Consider the following 25143-nt stretch of genomic DNA (forward strand, 5'->3'; position numbering starts at 1 on the left):
ATTTTACCATCTGCCATGGCGGGATTCAAACCCAGGTCCCCAGAGCATGACTCTGGGTCTCTCGATTACTAGTCCAGTGATAATACCACTACGCCACTGCCTTCCCATCCTTTCTGGTTGGAGCTACTGGACAGCAGCTGAATCCATGTCGGATTTTGTCTCGCTGAATTATGAAGCAGAGGCCCAACAGAATACTCAGGCTGAAATCAGTGGATTGGGGATCAAACCCAGTGCCTGCTGTGTGACTTAGTTCTACATTGGGCGGTACATTTTATTAACCAGGCCACTGGGAGATGGGATATGCACATTAAATGGTGTAAATACACTGTCAGTAAAGTGTTCAAGGGAATGTATCCTCAATTACTTTAAATAAAACCAAAAAATACTTTAAACTCTCTTCTCTCTCCTTTATTACCTTCTCAGCCTCCCTGTTCTTCCTATTCACTCGCCTCCCCCTTGTCTTTTTCCTTTTCCAAATGTTGTTATTCTTCTCGTGGCAAGTGACTAGGAGGTACTCCTGTGCCTAGCTGTATGAGAGAGGTGAATGCCAATAGAAATACTGGTTATTATTCTACACTTCGTTAGCAATCGCACAGTTTCAGCTGAGTATGTCTATTATATTACACTGCCTGCTGGCCTCACCCGAGACCCCAAGCCGACAACCTGCCTGCCAGCCACATGCTGACACCTGGTCTCACACTGCCAGCTAGTCTCTCATTGCTTGCCAGCCAGCCTCACCCTGTCTGCCTGCCTATACCAGTGCAGTTAGGAGATTTGCCTGTAGCATCAAGGGTAGAGACCAGTGGAAGTGGTCTGGAATCTTTTCAGATCAATCAACAGCATTTATAAAGCATTCACCACCTCAACACGCCCCAAGGCACGATCCTTTGAAGGGTACTTGTAATGTAGGAACTATGACAGCCAATTGTGCACAGCAAGGTCCTGCAGACACGTAATCTGTATGAAGTTGGTTAAATGTTTCATCAAGACTGATAGGGCAGCATTGTCTCAGTACCGCGAGTCATCCTAGATCTTATGCTCAAGTCTCTGGAGTGAGAGCTGAAGCCACAATCATTTGAGTCACATCTGCTTGAGGTTATCTGCATCACGACAAGTAGGGATAAATATCAATGAGCAATTCATGCTTTCATCTGATTAGGATTGCAAGTGATGGTTCAGCTGCTTGATGGTCTTCTATTGCCTCAAATGTGCTCCTTCCCCATTCCATGCTGTTGGAAATTCCAAACTAACTCTGAGAGGGTTCTGTGAAAATAAAAAAAAGCCTGAGGAATTACTCTGAGATCAACTAACACAGATCAGGCCATCTCCTTCCAGCAGTCCAATGGAGGGATGTCCAAGCTGCAGTTGGTGAGTAATACACAGCCCAGGGCAATATACAGGGATTGAAGCGATTTGACAATATTTTTGAATGGTGAAGCAGGCTTTAGGGGTCACGTAGTCTACACCTACTCCTATTTCCTATGTTTTTTTAACTGGGCATGGATGTCAGGAAATTTAAATTTATACTTAGTATGTTGGCTTGTCCTGTTTGATATGTTGGGAGTCTGGAGATTTGGAAAGTGCTGCTTTTCGTACTGTTGCCCTCATTGGTGAATACATTCCAAATCAGAACACCGGGATCTGTCAGTTGCAGCTACTTCAGATATACACAGAGGAATTGAATGATGCACTTCAATTTGAATGCACCAACAAGATCCAAGTGGATCTACTTCTTGTTCATTCTTCGAGGCGAAGCTGAACATGTTCATCATCTGCAGTGTTTGGTAGGGTTCCAGTGTGTACGTGGATGACTGCTAAAACCGATCTGTACCCGCAAGTCTGTGCTGCAAATAGGACAGAATACCGCAGACGATTGAGTTTTGGTTGAGTGTTGGCTTGAGATTTCTCTGCTTGCGTTTTCTCACTGCCGTTGAGCAGCGCTTGCTTTCAAAGGAGGCCACACCATTTTCTTATTTGATTGGGCTGTGTGCATTGTTCCTAGGCAAACTTCTCCTAGGACTCAAAGTTGAGATCAAAACTCCTAAGTGAAGCCTTCATAGTATCCTTGTAGCATTCCTTTTGATCGCCATGTGAGTGCACTCCAGAATCCAGCTCTTCCTAGAAAATTTTCCTTGGTAAGCAAGTGTCAGGCATTCTGGTTATATGAACAGCCCAACTCAGTTGTGACAGTCTCAATATGATGTGATTGCTTGGCACGCCAGCTCGGGGGAGTACCTTCAGTATTTTGTCCTGCCATCTGACTGTCAGAAGCTTATGAAGGCAGCTCAAATTTAAGTGGTTGAGCTTCTTGGCATAATGCCGGTACACAGTCCAAATCTCGGATGTGTAGAGTGGGCAGTACTATTGCTTTACAGACTTTTGTAGGGAAACTTAATCCTCATTGCTCCCAGACTGGTATTCAAAGTCTGCCGAAAGCTACACTTGCTTTGCCTATTTTTCCACGTTTCTAGTATGCAATATGGACAGTTCGAGAGCATGCTTCCGAAATATGAACTTATCCACTTCTGATAGGTCATGGTGTGAAATCTTGGGCTCGAGATAGGGCTTTCCTGGAGCAGGCTGGTACATTACTTCAGTTTTCTATGTTGATTGCAAGGCCAAGTTGTCACATGCCTTGGAGAACAAGTCCATGCTCCACTGCACATCCAACTCTGATAGCTAGTTCAGTTGGCAGCAAACAAGAAATCGCCAAAGTATGGCTGTGATGACTTTGATCTTTACCTGACTTTGTCTCAAATTGAGCAGCTTCCCATCCAAGAGATATCTAATTTCAATGCCAGGATCACTATCATGGAAAGCATTGGGAAGCATGGCAGAGGAAAAACATTAAGAGGGTTAGTGCTGACAGAGCCCCGTTTTTAGTAGTGAACTGGAATGGCTCAGGATACTCACAACCATCCAGAACATGCACTAACATATCTCCATGGAACTGTTGAATCATGATGAGCTTCAAGACAGCCAAACGTCTCCAAATGACTTCACAGCTGACTGTATCAAAGGCATTGGTCAGGTCAATATACATGGTGTAGAGACTTCTATGTTCAGGTCTTGGCATTTCTCCTGGAGCAGTCTAACTTCAATATCAGTGGCTCCTCTACCTTTTCTGAAATCGCACTGATTCTCTGGCAACTGAACAAGGTTCCAATGAATCCACTAATCAGCCTAAAAAGCGATGAAGCTTGGACATTCCTGACTTTAAATCTTGAACACAAGAGTACCAGGTGCCTCCACTGTGGGGAAATTAAGGAACGCAAGTCACAGCGTGTAAAGTACCATTACTGATATTCCTGACAGAGCCTCTTGACTCCTGAAGGCACTTACTTGTGCTACGGTACAGTTTCACAGACACCACTTGCCCTCCATTATCTCACCCACATGACACATCCTTCATGAGTGTTGGCAGGCTATAATTTGGATCAGAGCCAAGCTGGACCCTGTCCACAAAGGGCACACTTTCCAGCATGGGTCACTGTGCAGCAACTGCAATGAGAAACATGTAGGATTTTGTTTCTCTTTACTGAGCCCAAGGAGCTTTGAGAACAACAAAACAGCACAATCTGAAGATTAGCTAACCTCACCCTAACAGAGTAGTTACGTACTGAATGGTCAACTGAAGTCTGGCTTATCTGAGAGATGCAATGTGGTGTGATGGTTTGGTTATGATCTTTTAAAAGGGCTGGACGGGACAGGCTAACTCCTTTCCTCCAACACTGCAAATAGAACATATAATGCAGAAGGAGGCCATTCGGCCCATCGAGTCAGCACCGATCCACTTAAGCCCTCACTTCCACCCTATCCCCGGAACCCAATAACCCCTCCTGACCTTTTTTTTTGGTCACCAAGGGCAATTTATCATGCCCAATCCACCTAACCTGCACATCTTTGGACTGTGGGAGGAAACCAGAGCACCCGGAGGAAACCCACGCAGTAAATGGTGAGGTCTGAGAAAATGCAGCTCAACTTCATCCAGTCCATTGGTTTGCAGTGAAAAAAAGCTGCAGTTTTCTAGTGTCTTCAATGTCCCATGCTAGTCTTGAGACACCAAGGTAAGGATTATCTCTAAAACTAGGAGAAAAAGGACTAGGATATTTCATCACTGGTTGTGCACCTTGTATAATTCACTTAAAGTAATGAAATCATGGGAAACATGTAATTTGTCGAATGGCATCTTACTGTGAGTACCCTAATAAAAGATATTACCTGTTTTTAAAATAAATGTTCAACTCAGAAACAAGTCTTTAAGTGTCCCCCTCCCAACACCAATTTATTCAGTGATATCAGGACACTGATTTGGTAATGGGAAAGATGTATGAAAAGTTTCTTTTTTTAGCAGCTTAAACATCTGTTCACATTGAGCTGAAGTTCCAAAAAAAGTCATAGTAATGATACATAGTCTGCACTATTTTAGCGAACTGTGCAGGAAATTGTAAAACTCATTGTCGCAGAATCATTCTAAAAGTCATTTTGATGAATACATTTGGTTGCACTGAAGTGTTTGCTGCAATTTTGATATCGTTATACAGATATTTCTTTTTTTGTTAGACCGTTAATTGGATTAAGAATTTTGTACAACAGCAAAGGGTTGGCATTCTGGACCTGTGCTCCCAATAAGTCTTGTGCAGTAGGAATGAACAGAAAGGTGATTAGTGGATCAGGATACCTGGATAGTGGAATGAACAGAAAGGAGTTTAATTAGAGGTATTATTAATAGTGAGAATTAATGCAAGATAGCACTATTAAACTTGCAGAATGGGCATGCAATCAAATTTCAATGTGATAAATGCGAGGAGGTACATTTCGTAGGAAGTATAAGGAGACCAAATACACCTTTTGCGAAAAAAAGCAAAGGGACCTGAGGGTACAGAATTCACAAATCGTTAAACAAGACTATAAAAACAATACAAATAAGGGAAGAATTATAAAAGATTAATTTCCAGAAGAATAGAACCAAAAAGTGGAGAGGTTGTGGAAGAACGAAAAGTGCAGGGATTGTGTAAAACCTGTGAAAAACATTGGTTAGACAACTTGGACACAGCCCAGGTCTTCATATTACAAATATAATGTAGCCATACTGGAGAAAGTACCAAAAGATTGACCAAAATGATATTAGAAGTGAGAGAATTTATATCTATCAGGGAACAATGAACAGGCTGGGATTCTTTTTGATTGAAAAGAGAGAGCGGAGGGATTACCAATGTTCTAATCCAGAAAGCCTGCAAATGAAGAATAGAACTGAAACCAAACTTTATACACTTTTGATAAGCTTTTGCTGAGAGATATCTATTTCATACAGACACCTCCTAACCTCCCCACCATAGTTTCAATCTGTTGCTATTTATAGAAGTACAAATGAATTCCCAGTTAAATGACCATCACTTTTACATACAAGTAAACACAAAATACAATTAACAACCTAACCGAGGTCTAAAGTTATCAACTTAATTGAGGTCTAAAGTTATGAAAGGATTTGATGAGGTTGACGTAGAGAAAAAAATAATTCTGTGTAATAGCTAGGTTTGAAATGAATGAGAAGCTCAACTGGTGTTCCCACAGGTGAGGAAATGCAAAATTAGGAGCCGTCATGAAGTCACAAATAAATCCAACAAGGAATTCAGGAGAAACCTCTGTATCATAGTTTAGAATGTGGAACTTGCTACCACAGGGGCTGGTTTAGCACACTGGGCTAAATCGTTGGCTTTTAAAGCAGACCAAGGCAGGCCAGCAGCACGGTTCAATTCCCGTACCAGCCTCCCCGAACAGGCGCCGGAATGTGGCGACTAGGGGCTTTTCACAGTAACTTAATTGAAGCCTACTTGTGACAATAAGCAAATTTCATTTTTCACAGGAAGTGGATTGAATAGATGCATTTAAGAACAAGCTAGATTAACACACAAGAAAGAAAGGAGTGGAAGGACAAGCTGATGGGATTAAATGAAGTACAGTGGAAGGTGGCGTGTGTGCAACAAAAACACTAGCACAGACAAGTAGGATCAAATAGCCAGTTTCTGTGCTGTACAACTCTATGTAATTAGAGCAGATCAAAAGCTAGCACCAGCACAAAGTGTTAACAGCTTCGACAGAGCTAAAAATTCTACAATTTCCAAAGCTTCCCTCCTCTTTAATGCGCAGTTTACATGTTAAACCTCCTGCACTTGTATAGGACATGTTTACGATGTTGTTTTAAAATACTGCTGAAAGCAAAGAACATCGTAGCAGATAGCGGAGGTAGATATGTAATGGTGAGTGGCAGGCTGGAGGGAATGGAGGTCGTGTTGGTTAACGTGTATGCCCCAAACTGGGACGATGCGGGATTTATGAGACGGATGCTGGGGCGTATACCGGACCTGGAGGTAGGAAACTTGATTTTAGGAGGGGACTTTAATACGGTGCTGGACCCGGGGCTAGATAGATCCAGCTCAAGGACCGGAAGAAGGCCGGCAGCGGCCAAGGTACTTAAGGGGTTTATGGACCAAATGGGGGGAGTGGATCCATGGCGATTTCTTAGACCTAGGGCTAGGGAGTATTCCTTCTTCTCCCATGTCCATAAAGTGTACTCCCGGATAGATTTTTTTGTTTTGGGAAGGTCGTTGATCTCTAGGGTGGAAGAAGCTGAGTACTCAGCCATAGCGGTTTCGGATCATGCCCCACATTGGGTGGACCTGGAATTAGGAGAGGAAAGGGAGCAGAGAACACTCTGGCGATTAGATGTGGGACTGATGGCGGATGAGGGAGTGTGTGCAAGAGTGCGGGGGTGTATTGAGAGATACCTGGAGGTCAATGACGACGGCGAGGTCCCTGTGGGAGTGGTATGGGAAGCACTAAAAGCGGTGGTCAGAGGAGAGCTGATCTCCATTGGGGCCCACAAAAGGAAAACAGAGGCCAAGGAAAGGGAAAGATTACTGGGGGAGATTTTAAGGGTGGATAGGGAATTTGCAGAGACCCCGGAGGAGGAATTGTACAGGGAGAGGAGACGACTCCAGACGGAATTTGACCTTCTGACCACCAGAAAGGCGGAGGTACTGTGGAGGAAGGCACAGGGGAGGAGGTATGAATATGGGGAAAAGGCGAGTCGCCTGTTGGCTCATCAATTGCGAAAGAGGGCAGCAGCGAGGGAAATAGGAGGAATTAGAGACGAAAGGGGAGACACGGTGCGAAGGGCAGGAAAGATAAATGAGGTGTTCAAGACCTTCTATGAGGAACTGTATAGGTCTCAATCCCCAGAGGGAGAGGAGGGGATGCGGCAGTTCCTGGACCAATTGAGGTTCCCGAAAGTGGAGGAGCGGGGGGTGGTAGGCCTGGGGGCACCGATTGGGGTGGACGAGGTTATTAAGGGACTGGGAAGCATGCAAGCAGGGAAGGCCCCAGGACCAGACGGGTTCCCGGTGGAGTATTACAGAAAATATGTGGACTTGTTGGCCCCGTTGATGGTGAGGACGTTCAATGAGGCCAGGAAAGGGGGGACTCTACCCCCGACGATGTCGGAGGCGACGATATCGTTAATTTTGAAGAGGGATAAAGATCCGTTGCAGTGCGGGTCCTATAGACCCATTTCATTGTTGAACGTGGACGCCAAATTGTTGGCAAAGGTACTGGCATCGAGGATAGAGGACTGTGTCCCGGGGGTGGTGCACGAAGACCAGACAGGGTTCGTAAAAGGGAGACAACTGAATGTTAACGTGCGACGACTATTAGGGGTGATAATGATGCCCCCAGTGGAGGGGGAGGCAGAGATAGTGGCGGCAATGGACGCAGAGAAGGCATTTGATAGGGTGGAGTGGGAGTATTTATGGGAAGTGTTAAGGAGGTTTGGGTTTGGGAACGGGTTTATTAGCTGGGTTAGACTTCTTTATGGGGCTCCAACGGCAAGCGTAGTTACAGGTCGACATAGATCGGAGTATTTCCGACTATATAGGGGAACAAGACAGGGATGCCCGCTGTCTCCATTGTTGTTCGCGTTGGCAATTGAACCTCTGGCCATGGCGTTGAGAGACTCCAGGAAATGGAGAGGGGTGATTAGAGGGGGAGAAGAACACCGAGTCTCGTTATATGCGGATGACCTATTGTTATACGTGTCGGACCCAGCGGGGGGAATGATAGAGGTTATGCGAATTTTGAGGGGGTTCGGGGATTTCTCGGGGTATAGGCTAAACATGGGGAAGAGTGAATTATTTGTGATACATCCAGGGGACCAGAGTAGAGAGATAGAAGGCTTGCCTCTAAGGAAAGTGGAAAGAAACTTCCGATACCTGGGGATTCAGATCGCTAGGAGCTGGGGAACCTTGCACAGACTTAATCTGACACGGTTGGTAGAACAAATGGAGGAGGACTTCAAGAGGTGGGACATGCAGCCTCTATCGCTGGCGGGCAGGGTGCAAGCAATTAAGATGATGGTCCTCCCGAGGTTCTTATTTGTATTTCAATGTCTCCCTATACTAATCACTAAGACCTTTTTTAATAAAATAGACAGGAGCATCACGAGCTTCGTGTGGGCAGGGAAAGTTCCGAGAGTAAGGAGGGGGTTCCTTCAGCGTAGTAGGGACAGAGGAGGATTGGCACTACCGAACTTGGGCGATTACTATTGGGCCGCCAATGTGGCAATGATACGTAAATGGATGATGGAGGGTGAGGGAGCGGCGTGGGAAAGACTGGAGAGAAAGTCCTGTAAAGGGACGAGTTTAGAGGCGCTGGTGACGGCGCCGCTACCGATCTCACCTAAAAAGTTTACCACGAACCCGGTGGTGGCGGCAACATTGAATATCTGGGGACAGTGGAGGCGACAGAGAGGGGTGCGGGGAGCCCTGGTGGGGTCCCCAATCAGGAACAACCATAGGTTCGCCCCAGGAAGAATGGATGGAGGATTTCAGAGCTGGTTCCAGTTGGGAATTAGGAGGGTGGGAGATTTATTTATAGATGGGACTTTTGCGAGCTTGGGAGCATTGGAGGAAAAGTATAAGTTGCCCCGGGGAAATTTCTTGAGATATATGCAGGTGAGGGCATTTACTAGACAACAGGTGAGGGAATTTCCATTGCTCCCGACACAGGGGATACAGGACAGGGTGCTTTCAGGGGTGTGGGTCGGAGAGGGCAAGGTGTCAGAGATTTACCGAGAGATGAGGGAAGAGGGGGAGGAGTCGGTGGGCGAACTAAAAGGAAAGTGGGAAGAAGAACTAGGGGAGGAGATAGAGGAGGGTATGTGGGCTGATGCCCTAAGCTGGGTAAATTCCTCTTCCTCATGCGCCAGGCTTAGCCTGATTCAATTTAAGGTGCTACATAGAGCACACATAACGGGAGCAAGATTGAGCAGGTTCTTTGGAGTGGAGGACAAATGTGGGAGGTGTGGCGGGAGCCCGGCAAACCACGCACATATGTTTTGGGCATGCCCGGCACTGGAAGGGTATTGGAAGGGAGTGACGGGAGTGATTTCGCGGGTGGTGAGGGCCCGGGTCAAACCAGGCTGGGGGTTAGCTCTATTTGGAGTTGCGGAAGAGTCGGGAGTGCAGGAGGCGAAAGAGGCCGACGTTGTGGCCTTTGCGTCCCTAGTAGCCCGGCGCAGGATCCTACTCATGTGGAAGGAGGCGAAACCCCCCGGACTGGAGGCCTGGGTAAATGATATGGCGGGGTTCATTAAACTGGAGCAGATAAAGTTTGCCCTGAGAGGATCGGCTCAAGGGTTCACCAGGCGGTGGCAGCCATTTCTCGACTACCTAGGGGAACGTTAGAGGGAAGACAGATGACCAGCAGCAGCAACCCAGGGGGAGGGGGGGGGGGGGGAGGGGGGGTTTAGTTTAGGTCAAAGATAAAGGGGTTTTGTTACTTGTGTATTGTTTAAAATTTCTGTATTGTTATTGTTGCGTTTGCTTTGTAAGAGGGGAAAAATTGTTGTTTGGGAAAAAATTTTCAATAAAACATTTATAAAAAAAAAAAAAAAAAAAAAAAAAAAAAAAAAAAAAAAAAAAAAAAAAAAAAAAATACTGCTGAAATCAAACTGTAACATCAAACATTCAACAGACATTACCCCTGTAACCCCTTAACCCTGAAGTCAAGGAGAAGTTTTGTTCCCTCATAATATTTAGCAATGCTCGATTGGATGTTCAAACCTTAAGATAAACCAAACTCAAATGGTAATAACCAATGTTTTATGTTACGAGTGTATATAGTCTGAACTCTTACCTTCCCCGTCTGCTAGCTTCTGTAAAGTGTGAGTCTCCACGGTCACAACTGAAGCATTGCAATTCGACTCTGCTCCTTCTTCACACATGCTATTGGAATAATTTCAAGCGGGGGATCAGTCCAAAGTACAGGAATCAACAACTACACAAAGATTCACCTACTCTACAGATCTATTGGGCTGTGGGGGTGAGACCCACGCAGTCACGGGATAAGGGCGGCACGGTAGCACAATGGTTATCATTGTTGCTTCACAGCACCAGGTTCGATTACTGGCTTGGGTCAGTGTCTGATCGGAGTCTGCACATTCTCCCCGTGTTTGCGTGGGTTTCCTCCGGGTGCTCCAGTTTTCTCCCACTATCTAAAGATGTGCAGGTTAGGTGGATTGGCCATGCTAAATTGTACTTAGTGTCCAAAAAGGTTTGGTGGCATTACTGAGTTACAGTGATAAGTGGAGGTGTGGGCTTATGTAGGGACCTCTTTCCAAGAGCTGGTGTAGACTCGATGGGCCGAATGGCCTCCTTCTGCACTGTAAATTCTACGATTCTATGAATGTGCGAACTCCATACGGACAGTAACCCTAAGCCGGGATCGAATCCGGGTCCTCAACGTTGTGAGGCAGCAGTGCTAACCACTGCCCCACCGTGCCGCCCAACAACTTCACAAAGATAAATGGAAAGCAGTCTAGTCAAAAGAATATACAGTACTGCCACTGAAAGTTCAATGAAACACAGCAACTGACCATCAAAATGCGGTATTGGTATACTGAAAGTCTGGTTTATAATGGGCATTTCTTGTAACTGCTACATTTATTGCATGCAACACTTTGTCCAGTATACATCCTTATTGTTGTAAACATCTGTTCCAACTCTCTGTGAGCAATTACACACATACCGCAAGTGGAAAAAGATCCAACCATTTTGGATTCTCTCCAACCAACCTGAGATTGTGTCTGGAAAAGCATTTTGAGTTATGGATATCGTGGAAGCAACATTAGGCGATGAAGTAATGAAGATCAAATCATAAAACATTTTGAATCATTATTAAAAACTAGCATTTATATAGCATTTCAGCACTTTGTGAGAAATTTCTCTCAGTGATAGACACAATGAATTATTTTTGGCCGCACTCACTGTTATCCAGACGGAACTTTAGCCCAAGCATCAAGGGAGCTCCAAGAAAAGGCCTGCTTTTCTTTGAAACAGCGCCAGATATTTTAAAGTCAGAACGCTTGGGACCACAGCTTAATGTTAGATCCAAAGTATGACATTGTACTGCACTCTAGTGTCAACTTCGATTATAAGCTCATGTCCTCATAATAAACTCAAATTTACAACGTTCTCAAGTTAACGCACACACAAACATAATTGATGGTGATATTTTTCCCTCAACATCATGGTGATGTCAAAAAACTTTAGATGCCAAATGACAACATAAAGCATTTAATAACCAGCAATACTTTAAATCAGTTGCTTGGGTTTCAAGTTTTGCTTCACGTGATCCCCTGAAATGTTCCCCTTTCCATTCCCGAAGGTGCTGGATTTTGCTGCAATATAGCTCCACAACAAAAAGCCTTTTAGTACTTTTTCCAAATTATTACTTTTCATATTTGGGTCTTGACAAAAAGATTTAGGTAAGCTAATTGACAATGGGAGCACAGTAGTTTAGCTTTTCTCACATTATGCCCATATACTTTCCAGCAATGGGTCAATGGATGGTGATCAGAAACTAGGTCTAGAAGTGCTGAAGCCAACTACAAGATTCCCACCTCTAATTGAAAATTAAATCGGCAGAGAATAAGAATTCAGCCTTGCCCTGGTCTCTGTGCTGCAACAGACTTGGGTTAAGCAGGATATAGGATTAATACTAGATTACACTAACGTTGCAGTTTGATTGTTTAATCTGGAGATTTAATTTAACTTCCTTTCTATTGCATTTTTGTTAAGATGCTGGAGGTCTTTGATGAGTAGAAGGCCACAGCATCTTGCAGCACAATAGAAAATGGTGGATCGTCAACAACGTAAGGACCACATAGGTTATCAGAGAATGCTGTCAATGGGAGGAATAACACAAACTTGCCTTCAAAGTAAAAGTGTCCTTCATGTGGAAACAAACTTAATTACTGTAGTTTTTAAACTGCTTAAAAATGATTCATATGCGAGATAGAATGTTTCAATCATAAAACAGCACAAAAGGCCAATCAGCTCATCATACCTGCACCAGCTATTCACTTCCACTTCCAACACACCCACTGTTCTTTCATTCATTCATAGCCAACTGTCCCCTCATTGAGACAATCAACTCACACTCCTGCACTACTGGCACTGACACAATGATCAAACATGCAGCAGCCCTAGATTTTCTCCATGTTTGACCTCAGTCATGGCTTCAGTTGTAGATTGGCAAAACTTCCAGAAACGCTGTACAAACTGCAAAAGACAGGACAATCCCTGGAGTAATTGATGATTGGCATATGTCAATCAGCGTTTTACATTCTGCATGTACCTACGTAAAACATTCCAGCTGGATAAATGTTACGGCAGGCCCTCAATCCTTTTTTGAAAAGAAGCAGAAATCTGAAATTTCTGGATTTGGGACGGTATTAGTCTGGAGGTTGGAATAGAAGGGAATGTGGGCAGATTCAGAATTCAAATAGAGTCACACACCATTGTATTTAACAGCAAAAAAAAAATTGAGTTTCCAGTTAGGAGAAGAAAGGGGATTATGAGCCCCCCCCAAAGTTAAAGAGGCCAGGAAAATGACATCATCCACCAGGTCCACCCCGTGCATAATGCAGGAGGATCTATCAATAATAATCTTTGTCACAAGTAGGCTTACAGTAACACTGCAATGAGGTAACTGTGAAAAATCTATGGAAAACTAGGTTCAAAATGCCGGAGTCACAAATGAAGCAGCAAAATCCAACCTTTTTTAAAGATCGAAACCTCATCTCTTTGGCCAGAATGGTTACCAATGGAGTAGGAAGTTACTGCTCAACAATTTAGCTTCTACGATAAACCAGTGATTATGAGAGTGAACTAGCAATCTCGAGGTTAAGAGCTCAAATCCCACCATGACAAGTCAAAAAATATGATAGTTTTTAGGCAGGCATCAGGTAAGACATGAAAACTGCAATTGTCTATAAATAAACTGGTTCACTCATGCTCAGGAGGGATTGGCACCTGTCAACACTACTTGGCCTGTCCCATGTTTCTCTGGCTGGTCCCACACAACATGATTGACTCTCAACGCCCTTGGGTAAGCAATAAATTCCAACCTTGCCAGCATCATCCACACCCTGACAATATTTTACAGATTAGCCTACCCTAGACAACAGCATCAGACAGGGGACACCCAGGAGTGCTGGAAAAAAACAGTTGCTCAACCTTTTTTTTTCTTTCATAATGTGAGCGTCACTGGCAAGACCAGCATTTGCTGCCAATTTATGATCACGCTGAAAGTGAGGGAAATTAAGAGTCAACCATATTGCTGTAGATCTGGAGTCACATGTAGGTCACACTGGGGAAGGATGGCACAGTGGCTTGCACTTCTGCCTCACAGCGCCAGGGACCCAGGTTCAATTCCGGCCTCGGGTGACTGTCTGTGTGGTGTTTTCAGGTTCTTCCCGTTTCTGCATGGGTTTCTTCCGGGTGCGCCGGTTTCCTTCCACAATCCAAAGATGTGCAGGTTAGGTGGATTGACCATGCTAAATTACCCCCTCCAGTAGGTTAGGTGGGGTTACTGGGCTATGGGGATAGGGTGGAGACGTGGGCTTAAGTATGCTGCTCTTCCCAAGGGTCGGTGCAGGCTCGATGGGCCAAATTGTCTACTTCTGCACTGTAGGGATTCTATGATTTGCTTCCCTAAAACGCCATTAATAAACCAGATAGGTTATGACAATCAATGATCGTTATCATTACGGAGACTAGCCTTTAATTCCAGATTTATTAACTGATTTCAAATTACACCAGCTGCCGTGGAGACCCTCTCCCAAATTTTCAAATACTAGGCTGGCACCACACCCCTCCCACCAGAACCGTATCTTAGGCAAGGAGTCTTGGGCAAAATTATACCTTGGTTAAAAATGGACTTTGGGTCACCTAAGTATTCATCGCAAATCACCCATAGAGTTTTTCTTTTTTTTTTTAAAGTAACTTTGCATTGGATGAACATTCCCCAGCAGCAAAAACGGTTCAAAAGAGTTCCAGTTACAAGATGTTTCCAAACCAAAATAGTTATGAAAATGTATTCGATTACGGGTGCGGCGACGGCCAGCTAAGTCGCACGTTTCGGCAGCTCCCGTTGGAACGGACTTTTGGGCTCTTAATAGGAGCCCCAACGGCAATTTAAACGGCCAAAAACACTGTGCGGTAAACCAGAAGGGAATCCCCCCGGACACGCATGGAAAAGGGAGAGGATAGCGGCCGGATTGCAGAGGATCCTCTGGAGCAGCGGCAAGGAAGGGAAGCTCAAAGCAAGATGGCGTCGGAAGGTGGCCGTTTGTTATGGGGCCCGGAGCAACAAGAGTTCCTGCGGCGCTGTGTGAAAGAGCTGAAGAAGGAGTTGAAGAAGGAGCTGTTGGCCCCGATATTACAGGCGATTGAAGGGCTAAAGGAGGAGCAGAGGACACAAGAGCTGGAGCTTCGGGTCGTGAAGGCAAAGACTGCTGAAAACGAAGATGAAATACAGGGCCTGGTGGTGAAGGCAGAAATGCACGAGGCGCAGCACAAAAGGGGTGTGGAGAGGTTGGAAGCACTGGAGAATAATTCGAGGAGGAAGAATTTAAGAGTCCTGGGTCTTCCCGAAGGCGCAGAAGGGGCGGACGTCGGGACATATGTGAGCATGATGCTTCACTCGCTAATGGGATCGGAGGCCCCGACGGGCCCTTTGGAGGTGGAGGGAGCTTATCGAGTTCTGGCGCGAAGACCAAAGGCTGGAGAAATACCTCGAGCTATAGTGGTGAGGTTTCTCCGCTACAATGACAGAGAGACGGTCCTCAGATGGGTGAAGAAAACTCAGAGCTGTAGGTGGGAGAACGCGGTGATCCGCGTAAACCAGGATTGGAGTGCGGAGGTGGCGAGAAGGAGGGCAAGTTTCAATCGGGCTAAAGCGGTGCTTCACAAAAAGGTCCAGTTTGGAATGTTGCAACCGGCAAGATTGTGGGTCACACACCAAGGGAAGCACCACTACTTTGAGACGGCAGAAGAGGCGTGGACATTCATTGTGGACGAGAAGCTGGAATAGTCTGGCGAGAGAAAGAGCTTTTGGGACAAAGTGGTGGGGTGATTATGTGGGGCGAGGAAGGGGAAGGGGATGATTTTTCAATTTGTTAATTTTGTGATCCTGTAACTTTTCTCTCTTCCCCATGTTGGGGGGGGGGGGGGGGGGGGGGGAAGTATGAGGAACTGTGGGCGCCGGCCATTAGGGGCGGGGCCGAGTGGGAAACGCGGGCTTTGTTCCCGCGCTATGGTAATTATGGCGGGAACAGGGACGCAGGAAGGAGGGGGCCTCGCACAGTGGGGGCCGAGGACAAGGGGGGAAGCCGAGGTCAGTCAGAGTTCGCTGACTTCTGGGAGCAACACGGGGGGTGCAACTACGCTAGAGGGGGATCTAGCGGAAGGGGGGGGGGTTAACTGGGTTGCTGCTGCTAAGGAGAAGGGGGAGCTGTTATGGGATGGGGTGGTCGAGGCGGGGGGGCGCCGTCGGGGGGGATATATGGGTACGTGGGAACCGGGTGAGGAGCTGGGTTAAAAAAGGGGATGGCTAGTCGACAAAGGGGGGGGGGGGTAAAGAGCCCCCCAACCCGGCTGATCACGCGGAACGTGAGAGGGCTGAACGGGCCGATTAAAAGGGCACGGGTACTCGCACACCTAAAGAAATTAAAGGCAGATGTGGTTATGTTGCAGGAGACGCATCTGAAACTGATAGACCAGGTCAGACTACGTAAAGGATGGGTGGGGCAGGTGTTTCATTCGGGTTTAGATGCGAAGAATAGGGGAGTGGTTATCTTAGTGGGGAAATGGGTACTGTTGAGGCAAAGACCATAGTGGCGGATAGTGGAGGTAGATATGTGATGGTGAGTGGCAGATTGCAAGGGGAGGCTGTGGTTCTGGTGAACGTATACGCCCCGAACTGGGATGATGCAAATTTTATGAGGCGTATGTTGGGACGTATCCCGGACCTGGAGGCGGGAAAGTTGGTAATGGGGGGAGACTTCAATACGGTGCTTGATCCAGGGCTGGACCGGTCCAGGTCCAGGACCGGGAGGAGGCCGGCAGCGGCCAGGGTGCTCAAGGACTTCATGGAACAGATGGGAGGGGTAGACCCCTGGAGATTTAGTAGGCCTAGGAGTAAGGAGTTCTCATTTTTCTCCCATGTTCACAAAGTATACTCACGGATAGACTTTTTTGTCTTGGGAAGGGCACTGATTCCGAAGGTGACAGGGACGGAGTATACGGCCATAGCCATTTCGGACCACGCTCCACATTGGGTAGACCTGGAGATAGGAGAGGAAAAAGAACAGCACCCACTCTGGAGAATGGATATGGGCTTATTGGCAGATGAGGGGGTATGTTTAAGGGTGAGGGGGTGTATCGAAAGGTACTTGGAGCTTAATGACAATGGAGAGGTTCAGGTGGGAGTGGTCTGGGAGGCGTTGAAGGCGGTGGTCAAAGGGGAACTGATATCCATAAGGGCACATAACGGGAAGCAAGAGGGTAAAGAAAGGGAGCGATTGTTGAAAGAACTTTTGAGGGTGGACAGGCAATATGCGGAGGCACCGGAGGAGGGACTGTACAGGGAAAGACAAAGGTTACATGTGGAATTTGACCTGCTGACCACGGGTAAGGCAGAGGCACAGTGGAGGAGGGCACAGGGTGTACAGTATGAGTATGGAGAGAAGGCGAGTCGGCTACTGGCCCACCAATTGAGGAAGAGGGGAGCAGCGAGGGAGATAGGTGGGGTGAGAGATGAGGAGGGAGAGATGGAACGGGGAGCGGAGAGAGTGAACGGGGTGTTCAAGGCATTCTATGAGAGGTTATATAAGGCTCAGCCCCCGAATGGAAGGAGGGAATGATGTGTTTCCTGGATCAGCTGGAATTCCCGAAGGTGGAGGAGCAGGAGAGGGCGGGACTAGGAGCACAGATTGAGATGGAGGAGGTGGTAAAAGGGATTGGGAGCATGCAGGCGGGGAAGGCCCCAGGACCGGACGGATTCCCGGTGGAATTTTATAGGAAATATATGGACCTACTGGCCCCGCTTTTGACGGGAACCTTTAATGAGGCCAGGGAAAGGGGGCAGTTGCCCCCGACTATGTCGGAGACGACGATATCGCTCCTTTTGAAGAAGGAAAAAGACCCGCTGCAGTGTGGGTCCTGCAGGCCCATTTCCCTTTTAAATGTAGATGCTAAGCTCCTGGCCAAAGTGATGGCGATGTGGATAGAGGATTGTGTCCCGGGGGTGGTCCACGAGGATCAAACTGGGTTCGTTAAGGGGAGACAGCTGAACACGAACATACGGAGGTTGCTAGGGGAAATGATGATGCCCCCACCAGAGGGGGAGGCGGAGACAGTGTTGGCGATGGACGCCGAGAAAGCATTCGACAGAGTGGAGTGGGATTATCTGTGGGAGGTGCTGAGGAGATTTGGTTTTGGAGAAGGGTTTATTGGATGGGTACAGCTGCTGTATAGGGCCCCGGTGGCGAGTGTGGTCACGAACAGGCAGAGGTCTGACTACTTCAGTCTTCATAGAGGGACGAGGCAGGGGTGTCCCCTGTCTCCGTTACGATTTGTATTGGCGATTGAGCCCCTGGCCATAGCACTGAGGGGCTCCAGGAAGTGGAGGGGAATACTCAGGGGAGGAGAAGAACACCGGGTATCTTTGTATGCAGATGATTTATTGCTGTATGTTGCGGACCCAGTGGAGGGGATGCCTGAGATAATGCAGTCACTCAGGGAGTTTGGGGAATTTTCGGGGTACAAATTGAATATGGGAAAGAGTGAGTTGTTTGTGGTGCATCCGGGGGAGCAGAGCAGGGGAATAGATGATTTACCGCTGAGGAAGGTAGCAAGAGATTTCCGGTACTTAGGGATTCAGATAGCCAGGAGTTGGGGAACCTTACATAGGCTTAATTTAACAAGCTTGGTGGAACAGATGGAGGAGGATTTTAAGAGGTGGGACATGGTGCCCCTGTCACTGGTGGGTAGGGTGCAGGCGGTCAAAATGGTAGTCCTCCCGAGATTCCTGTTTGTGTTTCAGTGCCTTCCAGTGATGGTCACGAAGGCTTTTTTCAAGAAAATTGAGAAAAGTGTCATGAGTTGTGTGTGGGCCGGGAAGACCCCGAGAGTGAGGAGGGGGTTCTTGCAGCGTAGCAGGGATAGGGGGGGGCTGGCACTACCGAGCCTAAGTGAATACTACTGGGGCGTCAATATCTCAATGGTGTGTAAGTGGATGGGAGAAGGGGAGGGAGCGGTGTGGAAGAGATTGGAGATGGCGTCCTGCAAAGGAACCAGCCTACAAGCACTGGTGACGGCGCCGTTGCCGTTCTCCCCGAAGAAATACACCACAAGTCCAGTGGTGGTGGCAACGCTAAAAATTTGGGGGCAGTGGAGACGACATAGGGGAAGGACAGGAGCCTCGGTGCGGTCCCCGATAAGAAATAATCATAGGTTTGTCCCGGGCAGAATAGATGGGGGATTTGGAGCATGGCAGAGAGCTGGGGTTGTGCAACTGAGAGATCTGTTCGTAGACAGGACGTTTGCGAGTCTGGGAGTGCTGATGGAAAAATATGGGTTGCCCCAAGGGAATGCATTTCGGTACATGCAACTGAGGGCTTTTGCGAGGCAACAGGTGAGGGAATTCCTGCAGCTCCCGACGCAGGAGATTCAAGATAGAGTGATCTCAGGGACATGGGTGGGGGATGGTAGGGTGCCGGATATATACAGGGAAATGAGGGACGAGGGGGAGATCATGGTGGATGAGCTGAAGGGGAAATGGGAAGAAGAGCTGGGGGAAGAGATTGAGGAGGGGCTGTGGGCTGATGCCCTACGTAGGGTAAACTCGTCGTCCTCGTGCGCCAGGCTAAGCATGATACAATTCAAGGTTTTGCACAGGGCGCACATGACCGGAGCAAGGCTCAGTAAATTTTTCGGGGTAGAGGATAGGTGTGGAAGATGCTCGAGAAGCCCAGCAAACCACACCCACATGTTTTGGTCATGCCCGGCACTGCAGGGGTTCTGGGTGGGGGTGGCAAAGGTGCTTTCGAAGGTGGTGGGGGTCCGGGTCGAGCCAGGCTGGGGGTTGACTATATTTGGGGTTGCAGAAGAGCCGGGAGTGCAGGAGGCGAAAGAGGCTGATGTCTTGGCCTTTGTGTCCCTAGTAGCCCGGCGAAGGATATTGCTTATGTGGAAGGAAGCCAAACCCCCGGGCGTGGAGACCTGGATAAATGACATGGCAGGGTTTATAAAACTAGAACGGATAAAGTTCGCGCTAAGGGGTTCGGCTCAAGGGTTCACCAGGCGGTGGCAACTGTTCATTGACTACCTCGCAGAACGATAAAGGAAATGGGAAGGTAACAGCAGCAACCCAGGGGGGAGGGGGGGGGGGGCTCGGATGGGTCCTCAGGGGTGTTTTTGTATAGATATTTGTACTAGGTTATGTATATTGGATTGTTTGATTTTATTTTTGGAGAGTTATTATTTTTGTTATGGCAGTTGCCATTTAGTTTATATATTATTTATTTATTTGTTAAAACGGTCACTGTTATTTATATTGTTTTATTGTTGTAAAAAGGAAAACCTTTATTGTTTTGTTTGGCCGAAAAATTTGAATAAAATATATTTTTTAAAAAAAAGAAAATGTATTCGATGTTATGGAATAGACCATAACATCAAGCAACAGGGAATAGGGTGCGCTTGATAGGAATATAGAAAGATATGCAGGAGATATCAGGGAAGTGGGGTTTAAGTAGAGAGCTCAGACTGAAGAGCAGCAGGACGGGCACAAGATGCTGAATTACTCTGCTGTCATTCTGAAGATCTTTTTGGACAATTGGTCTTAGGTCTGAAACGTTAACCCTGTTTCTCTCTCCATGATGCTGCCTATTATGCTGAGTATTCCCAGCGTTATCTGTTTTGATTTTGTATTTCCAGTATGCATAGTATTTTGCTTTACCACCCCCCCCCCCCCCCAAAGCACTTTATAGCCAAATGAGTATCCCTCCCCCACCTCCCCCACCTCCCCCACCCCCCCAAAGCGCAGATCACCTGTATTAATTAGGAAAAACAGCAGCCAACTTGCACACAAACAGAAATGAGATAATGACCAGATAATTTTCTTTTCAGTGATTTTTGCAGAGGGATAACCATTGGCCAGGGCACCAGTTAGAACTCCTGCACATGTTCCATTCATGGCACTGGATCGCTGATGTCTCCCGAGAGGGCAGGTAGAGTCTTGACTTAACTTCTTATCTGAAAGCCTCTAACTCTGCCGCATCCTCAGTACTGCACTGGGATGCTAACCAGAATTTGGTGTTCAGGTCTCTGGAGAAAGACTTGGAAGCCATGAAGGACTGAAATGTACATTTTCCAAGAATTTTTTTTCCTGTCTGCAAGATGTAATTCTGAATTATATTTGTCAGATTTCATTTTAATTATATTTAACTTTATTAAATTATATACTTATAGTAACTTTAACATCAATTTATCCTTTAAAAATTGTTTCTATTTAATTTTGGCATTTTATTTCACAATTTGTATTTCAGTTTAAAATATTTATTCACCATTTAACAAATGTGCGTTTAAGCTTTTAAAATGTAATCTATTTATTAAAATAACTCATTGCATTTATACTATTTGTTCATATTAAAATTTACTTAACATTTGATGCCAGTTTAAAATTTAAAATTTATGGTATTTATCTACATTTAAAAAAAATTTATGCTGCATGTTTGAATTTTAATTATATATGTTTTTATGGTTTTACTTTTCTGATTTATTACATAGAATTTACAGCACAGAAACTGGTCCAGTTGGTCAATGTTTATGGTCCATACGATCTTCCTCCCACCCCATTTCACCTGACCTATTCCTTTCCCCCTCGTATGTTTATCCAGGTTCTCCTTAACCAGTCGCCACAACCATTCCATGCGGTAGTGAGCGCTACACTCCTCTAGTAAAGACGTTTCTTCTGAATTTCTTATTAATATTTATTAGTCGCTATCTTACATTTGAGGACCTTAAGCTTTGGACTCCCCACATCTTCTCCAAGTCTAATTTCTAAGCACTTCAGATTATTTTATTTATAGTATAGAAATATTACTGTTTATAATTTTACATTCATGTTATTGCTGAACATTTATAATTTAATGGATTTACAATTTAATCTTAAAATATAGTTAGTTATAATGCAATACTTATAAATTAGGTGTATTTTTAAAAATATTGGTAGGTTAGTTTTACCAATTATAGTTCAGTGCTTATATTTTAATGTATTTATTTTAATGTTTAGATTTGAACTTTAGTGGCATAATGAAATTCAAAATTTAAAAATATATAATTTGTTTAACATGCATTGTTCCATATTTACTTCCTAACATACTTGGTTTATTATAATGTATTTATTTTAATGTAGTTCAACAAATGCTGGACCAGATGGGTTTGATTGTCGGTGACTGTCAAGGTTGCTGGCCCTGATTTTCTTTGCGCCCTGATTTTCTTTGCCCCCTTCCAGCCAGGACTTCCTGCCCCACCTGCAGCAGCGATGCATCAGCACAACCATCCATACAAAATAGCCAAGAGGAGCAGAGCACAGGTTTCCATTTCAACAATATCAGCTGCCACATTCAGGTGTTTAAAGATCTCAAAAGGCTTTTCGGTGGGTCGGTAGTGAGTCAGGGTCGGTGGGGGAGCCTTCGGGTTAGTTGAGAAATGGGGGTGGCGCAGTGGAGAAAATACTTGAATTTGTCGTTAAGGAAGACATCTGGATAGACACTGACCAATTGGTCAGAAGCAGCAAGGGTTCATGAAAGGCGGGTCATGTTTGACTAATTTAGTGGAGTATTTTGCGGACATTACGAGCGAGATGGACAACGGGGAACCGGTGGATGTGGTGTATCTGGATTTCCAGAAGGTATTCGACAAGGTGCCGCACAAAAGGCTGCTGCATAAGATAAAGGTGCATGGCATTATGGGTAATGCATTAGCATGGATAGAGGGTTGTTTGACTACAGAAAGCAAAGAGTGGGGTTAAATGGGTGTTTTACTGGTTGGTGATCAGTGGCTAGTGGTGTGCCTCCTGGATCAGTGTTGGGTCTGCAATTGTTCACAATTTACATAGATGATCTGGAATTCGGGAACAAGTGTAATGTGTCAAAGTTCGCAGATGACACGAAGATGAGTGGTAGAGCAAATTGTGCAGAGGATACTGAAAGTCTGCAGGGGGATATAGATAGTTTGAGCGGGCAAGGGTCTAGCAAATGGAGTTCAATGTTGGTAAATGTGAGGTCATCCATTTTGGTAGGAATAACAGCAAAATGGACTTATTTAAATGGAAAAAAATTGCAGCATCCTGCTGTGCAGAGGGACCTGGGTGTCCTTGTGCATGCATCGCAAAATGTTCGTTTGCAGGTGCAGCAAATAATTAAGAAGGTAAATGGAATTTTGTCCTTCATTGCTCGAGGGATGGTGTGTGAAAGCAGGGAGGTTATGTGGCAGCTGTATAGGGTGCTGGTGAGGCCACACCTGGAATACCGTGTACAGTTTTGGTCTCCTTACTTGAGAATGAATGTACTGGCACTGGAGGGTGTGCAGGAGAGTCACTAGGTTGATTCCAGAGTTCAGAGGATTAACTTATGAGGAGAGACTAAGTAGACTGGGACTTTACTCATTGGAATTTAGAAGAATGAGGGGGGGGTCTTATAGCAATACATAAAATTACGAAGGGAATAGATAGGATAAAAGCAGAGCAGTTGTTTCCACTGACGGGTGAAACTAGAACTAGGGGGCATAGCCTCAAAATAAGGGGCAGCAGATTTAGGACTGGTTGAGTAGGAACTTGTTCTCCAAAAGGTCACGAATCTGTGGAATTCCCTGCCCAGTGAAACAGTTAAGACTATCTTTTTAAATGTTTTTAAGGCAAAGGTCGATAGATTTTTGAATAGTAAAGGAATAAAAGGTTATGGTGAACGGGCAGTTAAGTGGAGCTGTGTCCACAAAAAGATCAGCCATGATCTTACTGAATGGCAGAGCAGGCACGTGGGGCCAGATTGCCTACGCCTGCTCCTCGTTCTTATGTTCTTATTATGATATTAATTGCAGAGTTACACCAGAGATTAAACAGTTCAACAATGCTGGGCTAAGTATCTGAGTAGTAGGGCTTACATAGCCCATGTCTCCAACACAAAGACCAGCGTAAGAGACAGCCGTGGAAGGTCCCGGGCTGTGCAAATCAGCCCATTGAAAGTTTACGACAGCGCCGGTCTATGTCAAGATTTCTACAGATCCTAAGGTGCAATAGCAGTAGACAGCTCAGCATTCACTGCTCTGCCGTGTGGGGTTTGCACATTCTCGCTGTGTCTGGTTGGGTCTCATTCCCACAATCCAAAGATGTGTAGGGTAGGTGGATTGACCACGCTAAATTGTCACTTAATTTTGAAAAATGAATTGGGCACTTTAAACATTTTTTTAAAAGCATTTGCCACCCTGGGCATCAGGCAGCTCCCCATTTGGCGCCCTGGTCATTGGGCAGCTCCCCATTCGGCACCCTGGGCATCAGGCAGCTCCCCATTCAACGCTTTGGGCATCAGGCAGCTCCCCATTCGGCACCCTGGGCATCAGGCAGCTCCCCATTCGATGCTCTGGGCATCGGGAAGCTCGCCATTCACTGCCTTGGGCATCAGGCAGCTCCCCATTCGCCACCCTGGGCATTGGGCAGCTCCCCATTCACCACCCTAAACATCAGACAGCTCCCCATTCAGTGCCCTGGGCATTGGGTAGCTCCCCATTCAGCCACATGGGCACCTCCCCATTCGGCACCCTGGGCATCGGGCAGCTCCCCATTCGCCACTCTGGGCATCAGAAGATCTAGGTCACAGGTTAATCTTACGTGTTAATGTATTATCAGATTTCAAGGTATCAGGGTTTAATATCTTAATGTTTGTACATTCTCACTATACTTATGCTTTAATAGATTTCATTTATTTGAACGTGATTGTACTGTGCCTGTTGTTGCCCATGGGTATACGCTAGGACTTGCTAGGGTTATACAGAGCCGGCAGGCCTCTCCTCACCGCTCCTTACCCGTGCTGCACCGGTTGAAGCTGCAGAATGACTTGGGTCTTGCTCTCCTCCGAGCTCTCCCCCTCCAGGCTCACGGGCTCGGCCTTCACCACCACCACCACATCCCCAACAGGCACCGCGTTCACCTCGGCTGCGTTCGCCATTTTCCTTCCTGCTTCTCCCTCTCGCTCCGAACTATTGTTCGCAGCCTCCAAGCGAGCCTGCGGGGCCTACCGGCCCACCCCCGGTCTCCGACTGCCGCTAAACAACCGAGAAACAGCCGAGGCCCCGCGCTCGCTGCTTCGGCGCTTTTCCGTCACCAACGTCTCCCTGTCGGCGCGGCGCGGCACGACGTTGTAGCATCGGCGATTGCGTCATCGTCACGTGTTATGCTCTATCTGCCCATTCCGAGTTGTGACTGCTCAGTGCGTCGCCATATTGTATACTGGCAATTAATCCATTGCAGTCATTAATTTTGTACAAAACTTTTCAAAGCTGTTGCTAACACTGGACAAATCAGATCCCAGAGTGAAATCTGGCTTGATTGATCCTAACTTTTCTTTCAGAAACCGGGAAGGAAAGTTACTGAACAAATTCATCGGAGCCTGCTGATGAAATTTTAATACAAAGAATAAAAGGGACAATAACAATGTGGCTACAAAATTGGCTCATAAACAGGAAG

General features: G+C 46.2%; 1 protein-coding gene across 1 annotated transcript in view; it reads right to left on the minus strand.

Moving 5' to 3' along the window:
• The window catches only part of gmeb1 (glucocorticoid modulatory element binding protein 1), a 68012-nt gene extending 43210 nt beyond the window's left edge, over window positions 1-24802 (minus strand). Inside the window, exons 1-2 of the mRNA XM_072501028.1 lie at window positions 24483-24802; window positions 10192-10280 (exon numbers count right to left, since the gene is read on the minus strand). Coding sequence (XP_072357129.1) covers window positions 10192-10280; window positions 24483-24625 — 232 coding nt within the window. The 5' untranslated portion in view covers window positions 24626-24802. The remainder of the gene's footprint in view (window positions 1-10191; window positions 10281-24482) is intronic.
• Window positions 24803-25143: the final 341 nt, after the last annotated feature.

The sequence above is a fragment of the Scyliorhinus torazame genome, chromosome 1 (assembly GCF_047496885.1).
Source record: "Scyliorhinus torazame isolate Kashiwa2021f chromosome 1, sScyTor2.1, whole genome shotgun sequence".
NCBI classification, from domain to species: Eukaryota; Metazoa; Chordata; class Chondrichthyes; order Carcharhiniformes; family Scyliorhinidae; genus Scyliorhinus; species Scyliorhinus torazame.